General features: G+C 35.9%; 1 protein-coding gene across 2 annotated transcripts in view; it reads right to left on the bottom strand.

Annotated features, from left to right (window-relative positions):
• Positions 1–13,939, bottom strand: part of LOC131935611 (inositol-trisphosphate 3-kinase homolog) — a 53,336-nt gene extending 39,397 nt beyond the window's left edge. Inside the window, exons 1-2 of one of the 2 annotated variants that reach the window (XM_059292111.1) lie at positions 13,780–13,939; positions 7,844–8,093 (exon numbers count right to left, since the gene is read on the bottom strand). In XM_059292111.1, coding sequence (XP_059148094.1) covers positions 7,844–8,017 — 174 coding nt within the window. In that variant the 5' untranslated portion in view covers positions 8,018–8,093; positions 13,780–13,939. Of the gene's footprint in view, positions 1–7,843; positions 8,094–13,779 lie in introns of those variants that run through there. The other variant, XM_059292108.1, reaches the window with a different exon arrangement.
• Positions 13,940–16,659: the final 2,720 nt, after the last annotated feature.

Here is a 16,659-nt window from a genome sequence, read left to right as displayed (position 1 = left end):
CTCACATCAGCCCGAACCTGCAGTTATGACGTTCGCCTCACCCTAACACAAAATGACGTGTACATATTGGCATAACGTCTAGGAGGAAACACCGGGTACAAATTACACAACATTACGTTCTAAAAATAGACATGACGGACATGACAGCAGCGAGGCCGATGAAAATACTGAAATTAATGTCGTGATGTGACGTTTAGTGAAAGACTATTTTTAGACTTCTTTAGACATTATTACATCAATGTCATTTTGCAACATCACGAATTACCAATTATTGGCACACACGCAAAGAAAACACCAACTAAGAATAATAATTCGTTACTTAACAAACTTGAGAAAAATTCTACATGTTTCACCGAGCTCAATACAAAAAGTCTAGCATTTTATATTTCGTAGATACTTGGACAAGTACTGACTAAGCACTGTATAGGACAACGATTGCTGCATTGGGATAAGACTAAAGTCGTCTTTGCGAGAGAAATATAGCGATAAAGTTAAAACTGGTGATAGTTAATGAAATGCTATAAAGAAAACTCTCAAGCTTAAGGAAAAGTTATAGTGAAAGTGTGTGGATACGTCCATTCATCACAGGATCTGGTTAGAATGTAGGGTGTGTGGGGCGAGGGGCAGTCAAGTCAGGGGCGTACACCGGTCTCTAGCCCAGGTAGGTGGAGCTTCCAACTTAGCTACATTGTGTGGGGACTTGCTTCTCCAATGTGAGGACATCACTACATAGTGTGGAATTCTCCGTTCTTAATTTTAGTGTTGGAAGGGATCCCCACATACAAAATAAAGTATACGTATCAACTGGTTATGCGCCATTGAGGCCATTGACTCAGATTTCAGCCTGCTTTTGTTTTTGGATTTGCTTCCATAGCCTTTGTCCAACCAAGAACAAACTACAAGGCAGCAGTTGTTTGATTTTGGAGTAGTCCTAGAAGAGTGACTTTTCGTTTTAGCAACCATGAGCTTTTACCGACTTGACTACGCCGACCCCGTGTCGTGTGGACACCAACTTTTCCAGTTTGAGGACACACGACGACGTGTAAGTCCTTATCCTGCAGCACTGTCTCCGGGATCAATAGCAGCATCAACAAGTAGTCACGATATAGATTTTATAATCTCCACGCCTCTCCGGAATCTATTGATCCCCGCGTGTAAAGGCGGTTAAAACAAAAGCACGCAGTATTCTGGTGACGCTGCCTCGCCATTTTAGGTCATGGTGCTTTTAAAGGAGTCGATGGGTGTGGGGGGTCAAAGGTTAAGGACCAGTTCGTGGCAGGGTTAAGCGATATGCGAAACCGTCTTAGAACAGATAACGAACATATGCATTGACATATATATCTACCTGCTGGAACTAGATCTATACTATATTAAATCGGTGAAGGTCATATAACCGAATTCTTCATTTCACACTTGAATGAACATGACAGACGTACAGCATTTCCACGTCACGCACGAATGCCCAGTGGCGTCACCGGTGCATGTCAGCGATGGTATTGTTGTCACTGAACGTGGTAATCTTATATCTCCGACACAGTGGTGCTAAACCTGGGTTCAATAAAACCCCAGGGGTTCGGTGAGTCAGTCTCAGGGGTTCGGCGGAGGTCAAAACTCACATCATGATTCACGATCGAATTTTGTCAGTGCGGACGATTTAACGATTAAGAAGGGTTCGGTGAATACGCATATGAAACTGGTGGGGTTCGGACCCTCCTTAAAGGTTGAGAACCACTGGTCTAACATATCTACGTGTTTTACTTCAGTCCCCTGTCTGTTGTACTGGTGGCGGGTAGATACAACTAGATGTGTCAACACTCGACACCTCACACCGGCAACATGCCTTTGCCAGCACCAAACAAATAAAAACATTGGACACAATTTTTAGAATGGGGTCTATAACTGGGCTAATTGGTTATTTTAACACAGCTACATCTAAATAAATTTTAACACAAAGCATTAATCTAATGCGATATTAAATCTATTTAAAAAGTACAGATAACTACCCCCCCTCCCCCCCCCCCCCCCCCCCCCCCACTTCCCGGGTAAAAAAGTTCGTGAGTTTTACAATAAAGAGTCTAAAAAATTAACACATTATTTTTAATATTCTCACAGTGGTATTTCTCTACTTACAAACGCAGAAATTTTTCATAACACTATTGATCCAGGGCAATGTACAAGCTACAGTACATAATATTACCAGCCGAGGCAAATATTAATTTAAACCTACGACAGACAGGCGAAAAGTGATCTCTCCAGTAGCGGATGAAAGAATATAAGAAAAACTACCCAACGAGTGATGAAAGAATATAAGAAAAACTACACAACGAGTGATGAAAGAATATAAGAAAAACTACACAACGAGTGATGAAAGAATATAAGAAAAACTACACAACGAGTGATGAAAGAATATAAGAAAAACTACCCAGCGAGTGATGAAAGAATATAAGAAAAACTACCCAACGAGTGATGAAAGAATATAAGAAAAACTACACAACGAGTGATGAAAGAATATAAGAAAAACTACCCAGGAGTGATGAAAGAATATAAGAAAAACTACCCAGGAGTGATGAAAGAATATAAGAAAAACTACCCAACGAGTGATGAAAGAATATAAGAAAAACTACCCAGCGAGTGATGAAAGAATATAAGAAAAACTACACAACGAGTGATGAAAGAATATAAGAAAAACTACCCAGCGAGTGATGAAAGAATAACACACGATGCTAATCTAAAAACGTTTCATAATTCACAATACGGAATTAAATCGGTGGTTACTTCGTGAAATATTATTTATTATAGAATATAAAGCTTCTATCAGTTGATAAGAAAGTTCCGTTATGTATTTTGAGTAAAGCGTGATGCCAAACGTATTAAGTACGGTGGGTTTTAATAAAACATATATTATGATATCTAAGTGAAATTCTATAAATAGCTCTAAAAACTTATTGCGTGTTATTTTCGAAAATGGAAGATTGAAGGGGAAGAAAAGAAAAATAGTACAAAACATTGCAGACCAGAGTAATCGATAAACAAGGAGGGAATATACTAATGCGCATATGTTCAACGGAGACGTAAAACAACTAAATAAATAACTAGATGTTGTGTGGACAGTAGGCCTAATGTTTTTGGTTTTTTTTGTTTTTGTTTTTTAGTGCGGATGGTGTATAGTGGGATCCTAGTGTAGGTCTTTTAGGGGGGGGGGGAGGATGGTGTATAATAATAAACTGTTGGGTCGCGCAGTCTACAATAGGGCTGGTATGTTTTTGAAGAGCATAGCTAGCACAGTTTCAGGCATTTCCGCGGGATGGTGGGGCACTTGAAATTTCCGTGGGGAGGCGCGCGCTTAAAATTTCCTGGGGCGGGGGTCATTTTTGTTGGCGTTGATAATCTTCAAAGTTTACACAAATACAATTTGTAACAACAATCAGTGTTACAACGAAAAACAAACGGTGATAGAGCTATAAATCCACAAGCATATAACATAGTTGATAAAATAGCACTGGCCGATTAGCAAACAAAATATACCTTCATCTGTAAATGTATAAACACTCCTGTCTGACATAAGGTAATGATAAAATATAGTCAGTTATACTTTTCTATTTGTAGAAAACAAACTAAACTTATTAGTGGCGACTGTTTGTATGTAGATTAATATGACACGTTATGTTACTATTAGCCATGTAGCAAACATAGTTTCTACTTCTATAGGCAGAAAGCAAAAATAGTTAACATCAAGAAATTCACGACAAGTTTAAAAATAAACTTTATCAAAAAGTTCTTTTTGTTTTACAAGTAGTGGCAAAAGTGTATATTATATTTCCACAAAATTATTTATGGATAGATTTTTAAAAATATTTCTTTCCATATATTAACAAGATAGGTATCGATCGTAAGATATTAATAAAACATATCTATATCAACATCACGGCATGCACGAGAAAACATGCTAAAATGTCAAGCAGCGGGTCTCAAACTATTCACATGTCGAGGCCCCAATTCTGTTCTCAAAAACAAAGGTAAATCTCAAAGACAAAGCTGCTTATACTAGGATTAGCATCTTTGTTGTTGGCTACACACACCGTCAAGGTGAAACAGTTAAATGGAAGCCTAGTCTAACAATGATAGAAACTAGGCGTAAAGTGTAGGACTGGGATATGCGAGGCCAGACTTAACAACACTGACATTTCACCGCACTCTCGCAATCGATGAGGTGCACATGGGGCAAGCTTACATCAGTTCATGCGGGTTTGTTTGTAACAATGGAGCACGCATAAAACTGTCAGCTTTAGTATTCAGACAGACACAGGCGTTGTGAAAGCTTGAGACCCTAGAACAATATACTACTCAAGAGACATGCAGAACAGTAGTGTAGAGTAACATTTTTAGGCTATGACCCGAGAACCAGACTTTTTAGTACAGAACATTTTTAGAATAGGACCCGAGAACCAGACTTTATAGAACAGAACATTTTTAGACTAAGACCTGAGAACCAGATTTTTGGAACCGAACATTTTTAGACTAGGACTCGAGAACCAGACTTTTGGAACAGAACATTTTTAGACTAGGACCCGAGAACCAGACTTTATAGAACAGAACATTTTTAGACTAGGACCCGAGAACCAGACTTTATAGAACAGAACATTTTTAGACTAGGACCCGAGAACCAGACTTTATAGAACAGAACATTTTTAGACTAGGACCCGAGAACCAGACTTTATAGAACAGAACATTTTTAGACTAGGACCCGAGAACCAGACTTTATAGAACAGAACATTTTTAGACTAGGACCCGAGAACCAGACTTTATAGAACAGAACATTTTTAGACTAGGACCCGAGAACCAGACTTTATAGAACAGAACATTTTTAGACTAGGACCCGAGAACCAGACTTTATAGAACAGAACATTTTTAGACTAGGACCCGAGAACCAGACTTTATAGAACAGAACATTTTTAGACTAGGACCCGAGAACCAGACTTTAAAGAACAGAACATTTTTAGACTAGGACCCGAGAACCAGACTTTTGGAACAGAATATTTTTAGACTAGGACCCGAGAACCAGACTTTATAGAACAGAACATTTTTAGACTAGGACCCGAGAACCAGACTTTTGGAACAGAATATTTTTAGACTAGGACCCGACAACCAGACTTTATAGAACAGAACATTTTTAGACTAGGACCCGAGAACCAGACTTTTGGAACAGAATATTTTTAGACTAGGACCCGACAACCAGACTTTATAGAACAGAACATTTTTAGACTAGGACCCGAGAACCAGACTTTATAGAACAGAACATTTTTAGACTAGGACCCGACAACCAGACTTTATAGAACAGAACATTTTTAGACTAGGACCCGAGAACCAGCCAAACAGAAATCTGACACATTGGGTAAAGAAAAACTGTAATTAAATGATGAAGCATCAATAAGACCAGAGATGAAGCAGGTCAGTAGAGTTCATTAAGACAAGATGTGTCTAGGCAGTTTACTAATTAAACTTCAACAAGTCTACTAGATGTTGCCCTTTACTCAACAGAAACGCTCTCATAACTTTCTCTATAGCACAACATAAGAAGAATAGTTACATGGCTATTTCCCATCAGTGGCGTAGCTAGGGGAGAGCGGATGGGGCGGCCACCCAGTGAGCCGACCCTAAGGCGGGGGCGAAAAGGGTTGAAAAAAAATATTTTAAAAGCCCATTTTAAGCAGGGGTATTGAGTTATAAATAATTATACATCAATTGTTAAAAGCGCCACCAACCTTCCCAATGGGGGGGGGGGTTCTACCAACTTGTATAACTCTCTATCTCTCTCTGTATATATATATATATATATATATATATATATATATATATATATATATATATATACATACTCTGTTTCCCATGGCAGCAGGGCATTTCCCCGCTGTCAATTACCCTCCGAACATTCCCCCCCCCCCCCGGAGTAGTTACCCCCTGTCAATAACCCCTCGCCCAGTAGGAGATTACCCCCCCCCCCCCCGGACAGGGTTAGGGTTAGGGCTAGGTTTAGGTTTAGGTTTATGCTAGGGCTAGGGTTAGGGTTGAGGTTAAGGTTAGGGCTAGGGTTAGGGTTAGGTTTAGGGCTAGGGTTAGGGTTAGGGTTAAGGTTAGGGTTAGAGCTAGGGTTAGGCTTAAACCAATGTCTAGCGTTGGTTTTGGTTTTGTGTGAAGTTTTAGGCTGAGGTGGATGCTTAGGTTTTGGTCCTTTTCTTAAGGTTTGGATTAAAGTAGTATATAGGTATAGAATTCTAGTTAGAATTAGGATTCTAACTTGAGAATGACAGGGGGGGTAATTGACATGGGGTGATTGCTCGGGGGGGGGGGGGGTAATGTCCTGTAGCCGTTTCCCATACACGCGTGTTTTTCTAGCTGCTATTGCTATCAATCCTAACACAGAATCGTTATCGGCGGCGACATTAATGAGTGTGTACGGCTAATTCAATTTTTGTCATCAAGCAGCTGAACTTAGGCCCTATCCAAACAAGATCTGCCGCTGTTTGCTAATGAGGTGCGAGATGTGTAAGCCTAGGCCTATTGTATTCTTTACTAACCATTCTATTAGGTTGCATGTAGTGTGTTCTATCGGTACCTACATTAATACATCACGATCTAGTGGAAAAGGGGGGGGAGAGGGTTCTAGAGGGTTACTGATAAAAGTTGATACATTTTTTTAAATTTATCGTGACTGTGTTGGCCTATTCCAGATAAGCCCAGCCACCTATACAAAAAGTATACCACAAAAAGTTAAGCTTTTTGCCAACTACAGGGCTAAGGTTAAAGGTACCAAAATACAAACCTTTTCAAGCAAATTATTTATGACTTTTTCTAATTTCACACTCTTCAAAAAAAAAAAAAAAAAACTAAAGTACAAATTTTTTATAATCTTATTTGGGTGGCTTGGGTTACTTTGCTGATTTTAGTTGCAGGGATAAGAAAAATCATAGCGAAAGTTGATCAGGGGGTGGGGAACAGGGTAAGTATATTTGGGGACATCTTTTTGGGGTGGGATCCTAGTTCTAACATTCAGTAGTGTGAGGTGATTAATGAATACTATCTAAACAAAAAACTATTACATAAGGCAATTTTATATATAGTTTAAAAAATAAATATTTGAGGGCAAATGAGTGATGTAACTTCAACAAAGATTTAAATTATGTTAACCATAATCAAAGTATCCAAGTGTAACACACATACTCCATTAGTGACATAATCAAAAAATAATGAGTTACAAAATTTACTCAGGATTTTTTAACACTACTCAGTTGTATAAAAAATACTAGATCTAGATCTATATGAGGTTATAATAAAATAGCTTTTGTAAAGTTGAATAATTCCAGGAAACATACTGTTTTAACTGTTAGAAAATATTTAAACCAACATAATATAAAACAACATTTTTTTACTATTATAAAAATGTTAAAATTGCAAAACTGATTTTGAATGAAAAAACCGATAGTACTGAAAATGAAATTTTAAAAAGACAGTGATAACTTGCATCTTAGTTAAAAAAAAATGTTTACTAGCAAAAATTCATTCAAATTCAAGTCTTTCACTTTCATTCACATAGAAGATGTTAAAACAAGTTAATTAATTTATTATATTTGTGTATGTACACTAATGATATTATGAATATAATTCAAGAATACAATGTTAAAAATGACAGCAGCCAGCCCATGGTAAGTTATACATTGGTTAGTGTTAGTGAAGTTAGCATAAAAACAGTAAACCTCAGGGTTTTTTTTTCAGCTGGACAAAAAATAAAACACTGAAAAAACTTAAACTTAAAAGTATATATAAAACAGCAAAGCTGCAGACTTACTTTTTTGGAACAATCCTTCTCTGTCCATGTGCATGGTGGGGGGAAGCTGGACTCCAGGCTGAGGCGGTTGTCGCGGTTGTTGCGCTTGACGCGGTCAGTGCGGATGAACTCTGGGGTGGGTAGAGTCAGAGACCGACCTCTCACCTTAGGGCAGTAATGATGATTAACATCCATTAGGAAGTTGAATGTGAGTTTGGAAATTTAACTTTCTGGTGTATCCATTGATGGGATCAGCTGGATTATGGAGAACCTGCAAAGATGAACAATAAAGTATATAAATGTAAGTTGGTTTATAGACAACTTGCAAAGATTAACAATAAATCACATAAAATGTATGTAGAAAACTTCAGTAGGATGGTGTGTTTGAAGGGTAGAGAGTTAGACTGAAACCCAAAAGTCCCAGATTCCAACCAGCTCTGATGGGTATCTGGACCATGTTATGGAAAGCTAATTTCATTGAAACTCATTCCACAACTTGTGACAAAGTGAAGCTGAGCAAATCTGGCATGCTGGCCAATAGTATATGGCTTATGGAAGATTAATGGTTTTGTGTGGTTTTTTATTACAATGTTTTGTTTTGTATTTATAATGTGTCAATTCATTTCTAATGCAGTCATTCTTTAGTATGGATTATTTAAATAATAATTAAAGAACTAAATGTTTTATTAATAAGCTTAGTACAAAAATATATAATATAATATAATAAAGAATGGTGATAGAACAAAGATGTAAAAAAAAGGCTTAAATGAGAATCTTTTTTTTGAGTCATTTTTCTCAAAAAAAAAAGGCAAACTTAATTTTTACAACTTTTACCTAGACTGCGTAGATAAATATTTTTTTAGCTTAGCATTGATATTGGGATCCAGGTGTTTACTTTATAATGCTGAGACTAATGCGGCCTACCCTTAACTAATTTTCAGCAACAAAAGCATTAATTGTCTGCAATAATCTGCCTCTAATAATAACTGTCAAGAATAATACTTTTCTCATTTTTTTGGGGGATCCAGACGAAAGGCCAAAATGGACAATAAGTCGACAGGTAATTATAGGCACAAATAAATAAACCATGAGTGATCTCCCCTAAAATTTCTCGAATAATCTTATATAACACTACGGAGGATGGTCAATTGGGATTTTAATCTATTTTTAATTACTTAAACTTTTTAAAGTAGAATAGAAGCTCGTAGAAAAAAGAATTGCACACCAAGTGAACGCCAAACAAAATGTGTATAATAGTGCGGAATATTATTAGTACTTCACATGCGTTTTTTGAGAAATAGGAAATAGTGTAAAGTACTACTTCCGGTCATCGGAAATTAATCAAAATTTGAAAGAAGGCAGATAATTAGATTATTTACTTACACGTGAAATTTCATTTATCTATCTGAAATAGTACTTAAGCTATAGGCTTTTGAAAAATTGAAAGTCGAAAAAGTTCCATTTCCAGTTATCGGAAATCGCTGAAAAGTTGATACAGATCTACAAATTTGATATCTACATACTACTAAACTCAACTTTGTTTACATGTTTGAATATTCATTTGTTTGTCTGATTTGCTAATGGAGAGAATCTGCTCTATGTGTAGACCTGTAAAATAGTATGTAGGTAGAGAACAATTTTTGTTTTCAGACAGACTGTTAATCACAAATTTATTTAAAGACGTTAATTAATGTATTGATTTATTCATTGGTAGATTAACCACATTAATTTTCTGTCGGCTAAAACTTTAACAATACGTCCGTTTGCTGTATTTATTACGTTCCAACACTTACATCAATTTTCAACTGTCTTTTTCATTTAGTTTTACAATAAATTTCTCTAGATCTACAGATCAGCTGTCGAAGGAAGAAAAAATTATGAATCTAGATATTGGTCACTAGACTTTACGTAAATTCTATAGATCTTGACTTAACGTACATTCTACATCTAGAATCTATTTCAGGCCTTAATTATTTTGTATAAATCTTTATTTAGTTTCAATGATAATCTAATTCGAAAATACATGGGATTTTTCTATCTAGGTTCTAGATCTAGATATAGCAGGATTACTCGCTAACTTGGAGGCGTGGTCGGTTGCTAACAACAATATGGCGTCCCAACCGGACGCATGACTTCTGACCATTTTTAGGCCAAATTCCAGAGGCATTTGTAGAATTAGTATTAAAAATGTTTACCACGAGCAAAATGGCGGGTTTTCATGTTATATAAACATTGCTATAGGTGGCCAGGGCTAGATATGCAAGAAAAGCATTTTAAAATTTGCTTTGGAGAACGAAGGCTAAATTTTAAATTCGGTGTCATTAAAATTAATAGAACTTTTAAAAGGTCACCTGTGACGTCAGTATATGAAGGGATGCTCAGCCGAAATCGGTGTTTTTAAAAGATAAAAAACGTCTTTTTGAGTGTGGGGTTTGGTTATTTTGTGATGAAAAGTGAGAGACATGATGTCATTTATGGATGACCCCCGAAACCCACAGTTATCCAAGGGATGACCGGATAAGTCTAGTAATACTTATAAATGAAATTTCATCAACCTAGCTGTAACGGTGCTCAAGTTATCGTGTTTACAGACACACACACTCACACATACACACACAGAGACATACGGACAAGATTGCAAAACTATGTTTTTCCGACTCAGGGAGGTGTAAAACATCGAGATTTGCAAAAATCTCGATTTTTTTTTTACACGATTTGAACTCTTTCTCTATACTTTGTTAACAAGAAAGTAAAAAGACTGAACATAAGGCCGACAGACTATAAGGTAGACTTCTAAAAGGCTGACATCAATTAAAAAGGCAGACTGGAAATAAGCCTCACAAGTTTAGAGAAAGATCTCTAATCAATCATGTCTTAATTTAATAATTTAGAGTACTTTAAAATGTTGTCACACCATACTCACTGCATCCCCTAGATAATACTTTGTAAATTTATTACATTTTGATACTGTGGGAAAACATTATAGCAAAGCCACTCTATTTTAGCAATTTACCATAATATACTTAAGAAAAAATAGACTTAATAAATAAGATTTGATGTCATTAGACTTACAAATAATTTTACAAGTTGTACAGGGGTATTCTATTTTCTTTTTTAATATTAATGTAATTTTTTAAATAATAAAAAGTCACCAAGAATCAAACGACTGTCCTACACCCCTTTTTGATTGTAGATGAAGTACCTAAATCTAAATTAATATCATAATATGTATCGGCATAGCGATATTGATACTCACAAAATGTTTTATCTAAAAAAAATAGGCAAATTTTAATTTGAATCTACTGCTGTTGGTACATACCAAAATATAAATTTATATTATCAGAACTAAACATTCTGTGCTGCTTGGTGATCATTTTATCAATAGCTATGCTTACAGAGTTTTATTTTTATTTTTAGGACCTGGAACCTTTGGCTGTTTATATTAAGAAAACATCCAACTAACATCCACTGTGTCAAAGTTAACACCACTTGACATTTGACTGGAAGTAGGGGACTGTGTTACATTATATGAATATTATAAATGAGAAGAACTGAATTATATATACAGCTCTAATTTAATTTGCAGGTTATTTGTAAAACTCTAAGCCAGGAGCCAAATGTTACCACAAGAAAAAATTTCAAAAAATTAAAATTATGCTGGTTCCAATTTTAATTTTTGCTGATGGCAAAAGCATAATAACCATGTGTGCATAAGTGTAAAATTGTACCACCCTGGATGAAAAATCATTATATTTAAATTATGCGCAACAATAATATGCAGCCCTGAGAGACTGACACATGGTTGACAATGAAAAACCTGCATTTCTTAATTCAAGACCAAAAAGTTGCAATATTTGTTGGAATAGGATGGGAGAACATTTCTCTAGCTTAAACAAAATAAGGAGATTCTGCAAAAAGTGCAGTGAGGACATTTATCAGAGTTAGATGTCACGTTCAGCACCTATATGACATTCTACTGATTCTAGTATAAATACTCAATGAGATGGGTCAGACTAGTTCACTATAGTAATAATTATAAACCCACCCATTTATAACTCATTTGCCTTGGAATACGCACAATTTATGACTGACTATCATTCTCTGGTGAAAATAAGAAAGTAGGGCAGGTGTAATGAAAATATTCTTAACTGATTAATTATAGGAATAGTTATAATATTGATCTAACAGTCTAAATACTGATATCAGCAATTCCTGTTACTTCAATTAGCAGAATTCACTACTAGGCTATAAAATCCTAACTTTTAACCAAAGGTCCAAGTACTTCATGGAATAAAAAAGTAATGCTATTTCGGCAAGTACTTAGAAAATGAGGGTGGATATAAATAGTTATAAAAATGGTGAAATTGAAAATTGACAAAACATTGGTGTCTGTAGAGCTTAAACATCAACCCAAACATCATTCACTACATTACTCTTTACAATTCATTTGATTGGCCTAGACTTAAATTACATACGATTTTAAATAAATCATTGTCAAATGGTCTTGGTAAAATGCGAGACTCGAGATGGAAAAATCATGGGTAAATTAGTGAGACACAAAAAAATTTGCAAGACATTAGTTTTTGTTTTATGCTTTTGGTTGCTTTTTTTTTCTCTAGATGCGCAAAAAGAAAACTTATAAACTAAACAAGTACATATGTCATGCATGCTATATTTCTTTTTCTTTATTGAGAATCTGATTGCAAACATCATTGCCCCTGTGATTGCCTGTTCATGTTTTTTTGTCAAAGGGAGAAAAATCCGTCTCTGCCGAGGGATCATTTTGATTTCAGATTAGTTTAGCTATGAGTATGCCCATAGCCATACATAGCATATGTATTAGTATAAAGATTGCTATCTGAGTTGTCAACAAAGTCACTTTAATTTTTCCCTAAACCTAGTAATATGAAAAACATACTTTGGGTCATTGTGAGTTCATAAAGAGGATTAAGCATATTGGATATGTCATAAAATTGATAGTTACAACACTTATTTTTCTCCAAACCAAGCAATAAGAAAAACCTATTTGGAACCATTTTAAGTCCATGTAAAATTATACTTTCAAGGCCTACTACCACGCATAAGAAACCGAGCTCGAGAGAAGTAACATACGTTTCTTTTATAGAACTACAATATAAAACGATAATTATCCTACTTTTTTATAAATTGGGCCTATATCAGTAAATTTCTAGCTGAAAAATATCAGCGGAAAATTTTGGATTGATATAAAATTTATTGAAGATAAAAAATAACTACATTTTACCTAATCTTACAGTAGGGGGCCTATGCCCTCTTTTGTATTTTGAGCTATTTCAAACCATGGTAATTGGTATTCACTAAGTCGATACATTAGAAAGAAGTTGTTCAATCAAAATATTTCGCTGCGGTAAAATCTGGAACATCAGGTTCATTGGAATTGAAGAAATGTTTGCTGTGAGCGTCTTCATTATAGGCCTAAAGTTTACAAATTTAAGTCAGCATCAAAGTTGAAGTATTGTAAATCATCGGCCTGTTGGAATTCGGGTGAGGTAATTCACCATTTCAATTCTTGCATTTTACCAAGACCTGTGTCAAAACACACACTGACTAATTTTGACAATTTTATGACGACAAAAGCAAGCATGCTGATTTATAAGGCCAATTTAAAAACGTTAAATTAATAAGACAGAGGGGAGTGTAGTATGTGTTAGACTGTTCTGTTAGTGTTAACTAACAGCCAATTAAAACCAACTCGAATAAAAAACAAAAAAGAAAGAAATCTGTCAGATCAGTAGATTCATTAACTGTAACTCTGTTGAGAACGGGGCCTCTTAACAAAAATAACGTGTAGCCTACAAAAAAAAAAAAAAAAACTGAATTTCTTAGGTCGCTATGCCTCTTGCTTGGCCTTCGCCAGCGTTAATTTTTTAAAAATTTTAATTTAATTTACCATCAATAGTTTTCTAAGGAGTGCATACCTGATTAAATCAGAATACGTAATAAAATCTATGATAAGTAATTAATTAGATAAATAGGTAAACCGCTGTAGATCTAGACTCTAGATCTAGATTAGATGTAATTATTATAAGTAAAACAGTAAACTGTGTCTTCGGAAACTAAACGGTGGCCATATTTCCTCATAAATTGTAAACGATAAAAGTTAGGCTTAAGTTATTGAAAATTTTACCTTACAACATAGCTATCATAAATTTTGAAACCCACAGAACAAAACATAGGACTAACCTAGATCATTGGTTTTTATTCTGGTCATTTAAACGGTTTAAAATGTCCTTATTTTAATAAATTGTCTTTTAATCATTAGCTGATAATAAAAACCATACTAAAAGAATCAAAATAATTTTACATCGGATTCATACGCGTAGTCACTAGATTTCTAGATGCGAAGAACAAAGTTGGTGATTGACTGTACTCTACTCAAAGTAGCCTACTTTAGCCAATCCATAAGAATACGACTTGTTAAAAATTAATCTTGGCTCGTAGTCAGAGTTTCTTCCAGGCAGATCTCTACTCCCCCCCCCCCCCCCGAGCGAGATGGAATTTATATAGCAAACATATACTTTTACTAGAGTCCGCCCTCCCGGAAAATGTTGACCGCCCCCCCCCCCTTCCCCCGGAGAAAAAAAGTCTGGAAGAAACACTGCTCGTAGTTGTATTTAGAAAATGTTATTTGTAGCATATGAAATTAATATCGGCAGCAAGTTATCCACCCACATCGCCCAAAGTATGCCATATCAGCTAGTTAGCCACACACATTAAGTAGAAGTACGGAGTTTGAATCCGGGTTCAAGTCAGTAGAATATCACTGAGTCCACCCAGCTATGATGTGTACCTAACATGATAGGGAAAGTAAAGGCATCTGGGCATAGTGCTGACCGAACTATCCCTTTATATACCGTGGCCACTGAAACAGGTGAACTCTACTTGCAACGCATCTGGTCTGAAAATAATTTAAATGCAGAAGTTTGTATTAGGCAGGCTATAATACAATGCTGCCCGTACTCATTGGCGTCGCTAGGCCATGGTGTCATCCCACCAAAAAAGAACATATATATATATATATATATATATATATATATATATATATATATATATATATATATATATATATATATATATATATATATATATATATATACCCACACACCCACATATATATATATATATATATATATATATATATATATATATATATATATATATATATATATATATATATATATATATATATGGGTGTGTGGGTGGGTGGGTGGGTGTGTGTGTGTGTGTGAGAGAGAGAGAGAGAATGTATTGTCGAGATAGTCAATGTGTATTGATAAGACTTTAAAACTTTTAATTATTCATTAACTGAACAGGCAAAAGCATTTTTCTTCTATATTTGTTTTGCAATTCTTCGTCCTCCTTGTCACCACCCTACCCCTAATTGGTGTCACCCGGTGCGGTCCGCACCCCCGCGCCCGCCTCGCGACGCCTGTGCACGTACTAGATAAAGAGATGGAGAAGGGTATGCCTAAGTTTTTTTACAGCCTATTTGCTTTCGTGTAGTTTCTATACCTGCAGGTTAAACTATCTGAACTAAGAACAGAGTTTCTTACAGGCATATCTTATATATTTTAAATATATGCTTTAACCATTATCCCTCCCCCAACCCCAAAAATTTAAGTACGCTCCCCCGAAAGTTTCACGTGTCATTTCCCTCCCACTCCCCCATAGAAAAATGTCTGGAAGAAGCACTAATTAAGAAATAACTCCCCTACAAATTGTCACAAAAGAAATATTCTTTTAAAATGGCTATCTTCTTATGAAAGCTTACCGACATTAATTAGACCTTTACTAACAGTTTTCAATAAAAGACTGTAATAAAAAAAATTCATAAAAAACGTTTTAATAACAAGCTTTTATGTAATGATGCACTAAAAAGTAGAAAATAAATTATAGACTACTATTTAAATAACTATAAAGAAAAGCGTGGGTCACTTTAGTATCTCTTGGATACCTTTACTAATGTTAAGGAAGACATCACGTTCAGTAGGCGCGCAATGGTTTTTGAACGCAGCCATTACGTGATGGCGCAGCTATTGAAGGTGATGACGCGTGTGGTGTGGTTGGCTAGACATGCCTACTAATTCGGTCCAAATTTTAATTAATTCATAAAAAATTAATTAGGCATCCAATTAAGTCAAATTTAGTTTCAGATTGCATTGTCTTCATGTCTTGACCCACGTGCCAAGTGCAGAGGCGTAGCGACCCTTCCCTGCGCCCGGGGACATACTTTCAATTTGGCGCCCCCTTGGGAGCAAATTTTCGATTTGCACCCCCCCCCCTCGAACTTTTTATTTGCACCCCCCCCCCCTCGAACTTTTTATTTGCACCCCCCCCCCCTCAAACTTTCGATTTGCACCCCCCCGTCAAACTTTCAATTTGGCGCACCCCCTAAGGTCGGCGCCCGGGGACATATGTCCCCCCCCGCCCCCCCCCCCCCTCGCTACGCTACTGGCCAAGTGTGAATCGTATCGGTCAAGTAGAAGTTTCCGAATTTTCACTCCTGCGTTTCTATCTAGACAGACAGACTGTCGACTGACGACAGAGGAAGTGAGTTAAATAAAAGCTTGTAATAATAAAAATCAGTTTCACTTACAATTTTTTTTTTACGTTGACACACGGGTCAATCAATTCTGCCTGGTAACCGTATCATGTGAAAAACCTACCCCTCCCCCTGCCTACGCCACTATTGGCATCGCTGGTATTAGGTAAGCATTGCAATATAAAACATACAGGTAGGTAAGTGTATTTTTATAATTTAAATTTAAAACCGAAGAATGGTTAAAACAGCTACCATC

The sequence above is a fragment of the Physella acuta genome, unplaced genomic scaffold (genome assembly GCF_028476545.2).
Source record: "Physella acuta isolate Inbredline_101_S28 unplaced genomic scaffold, ASM2847654v3 ptg000150l, whole genome shotgun sequence".
NCBI lineage: Eukaryota > Metazoa > Mollusca > Gastropoda > Physidae > Physella > Physella acuta.
This window is presented reverse-complemented; position numbering and strand designations above follow the sequence as displayed.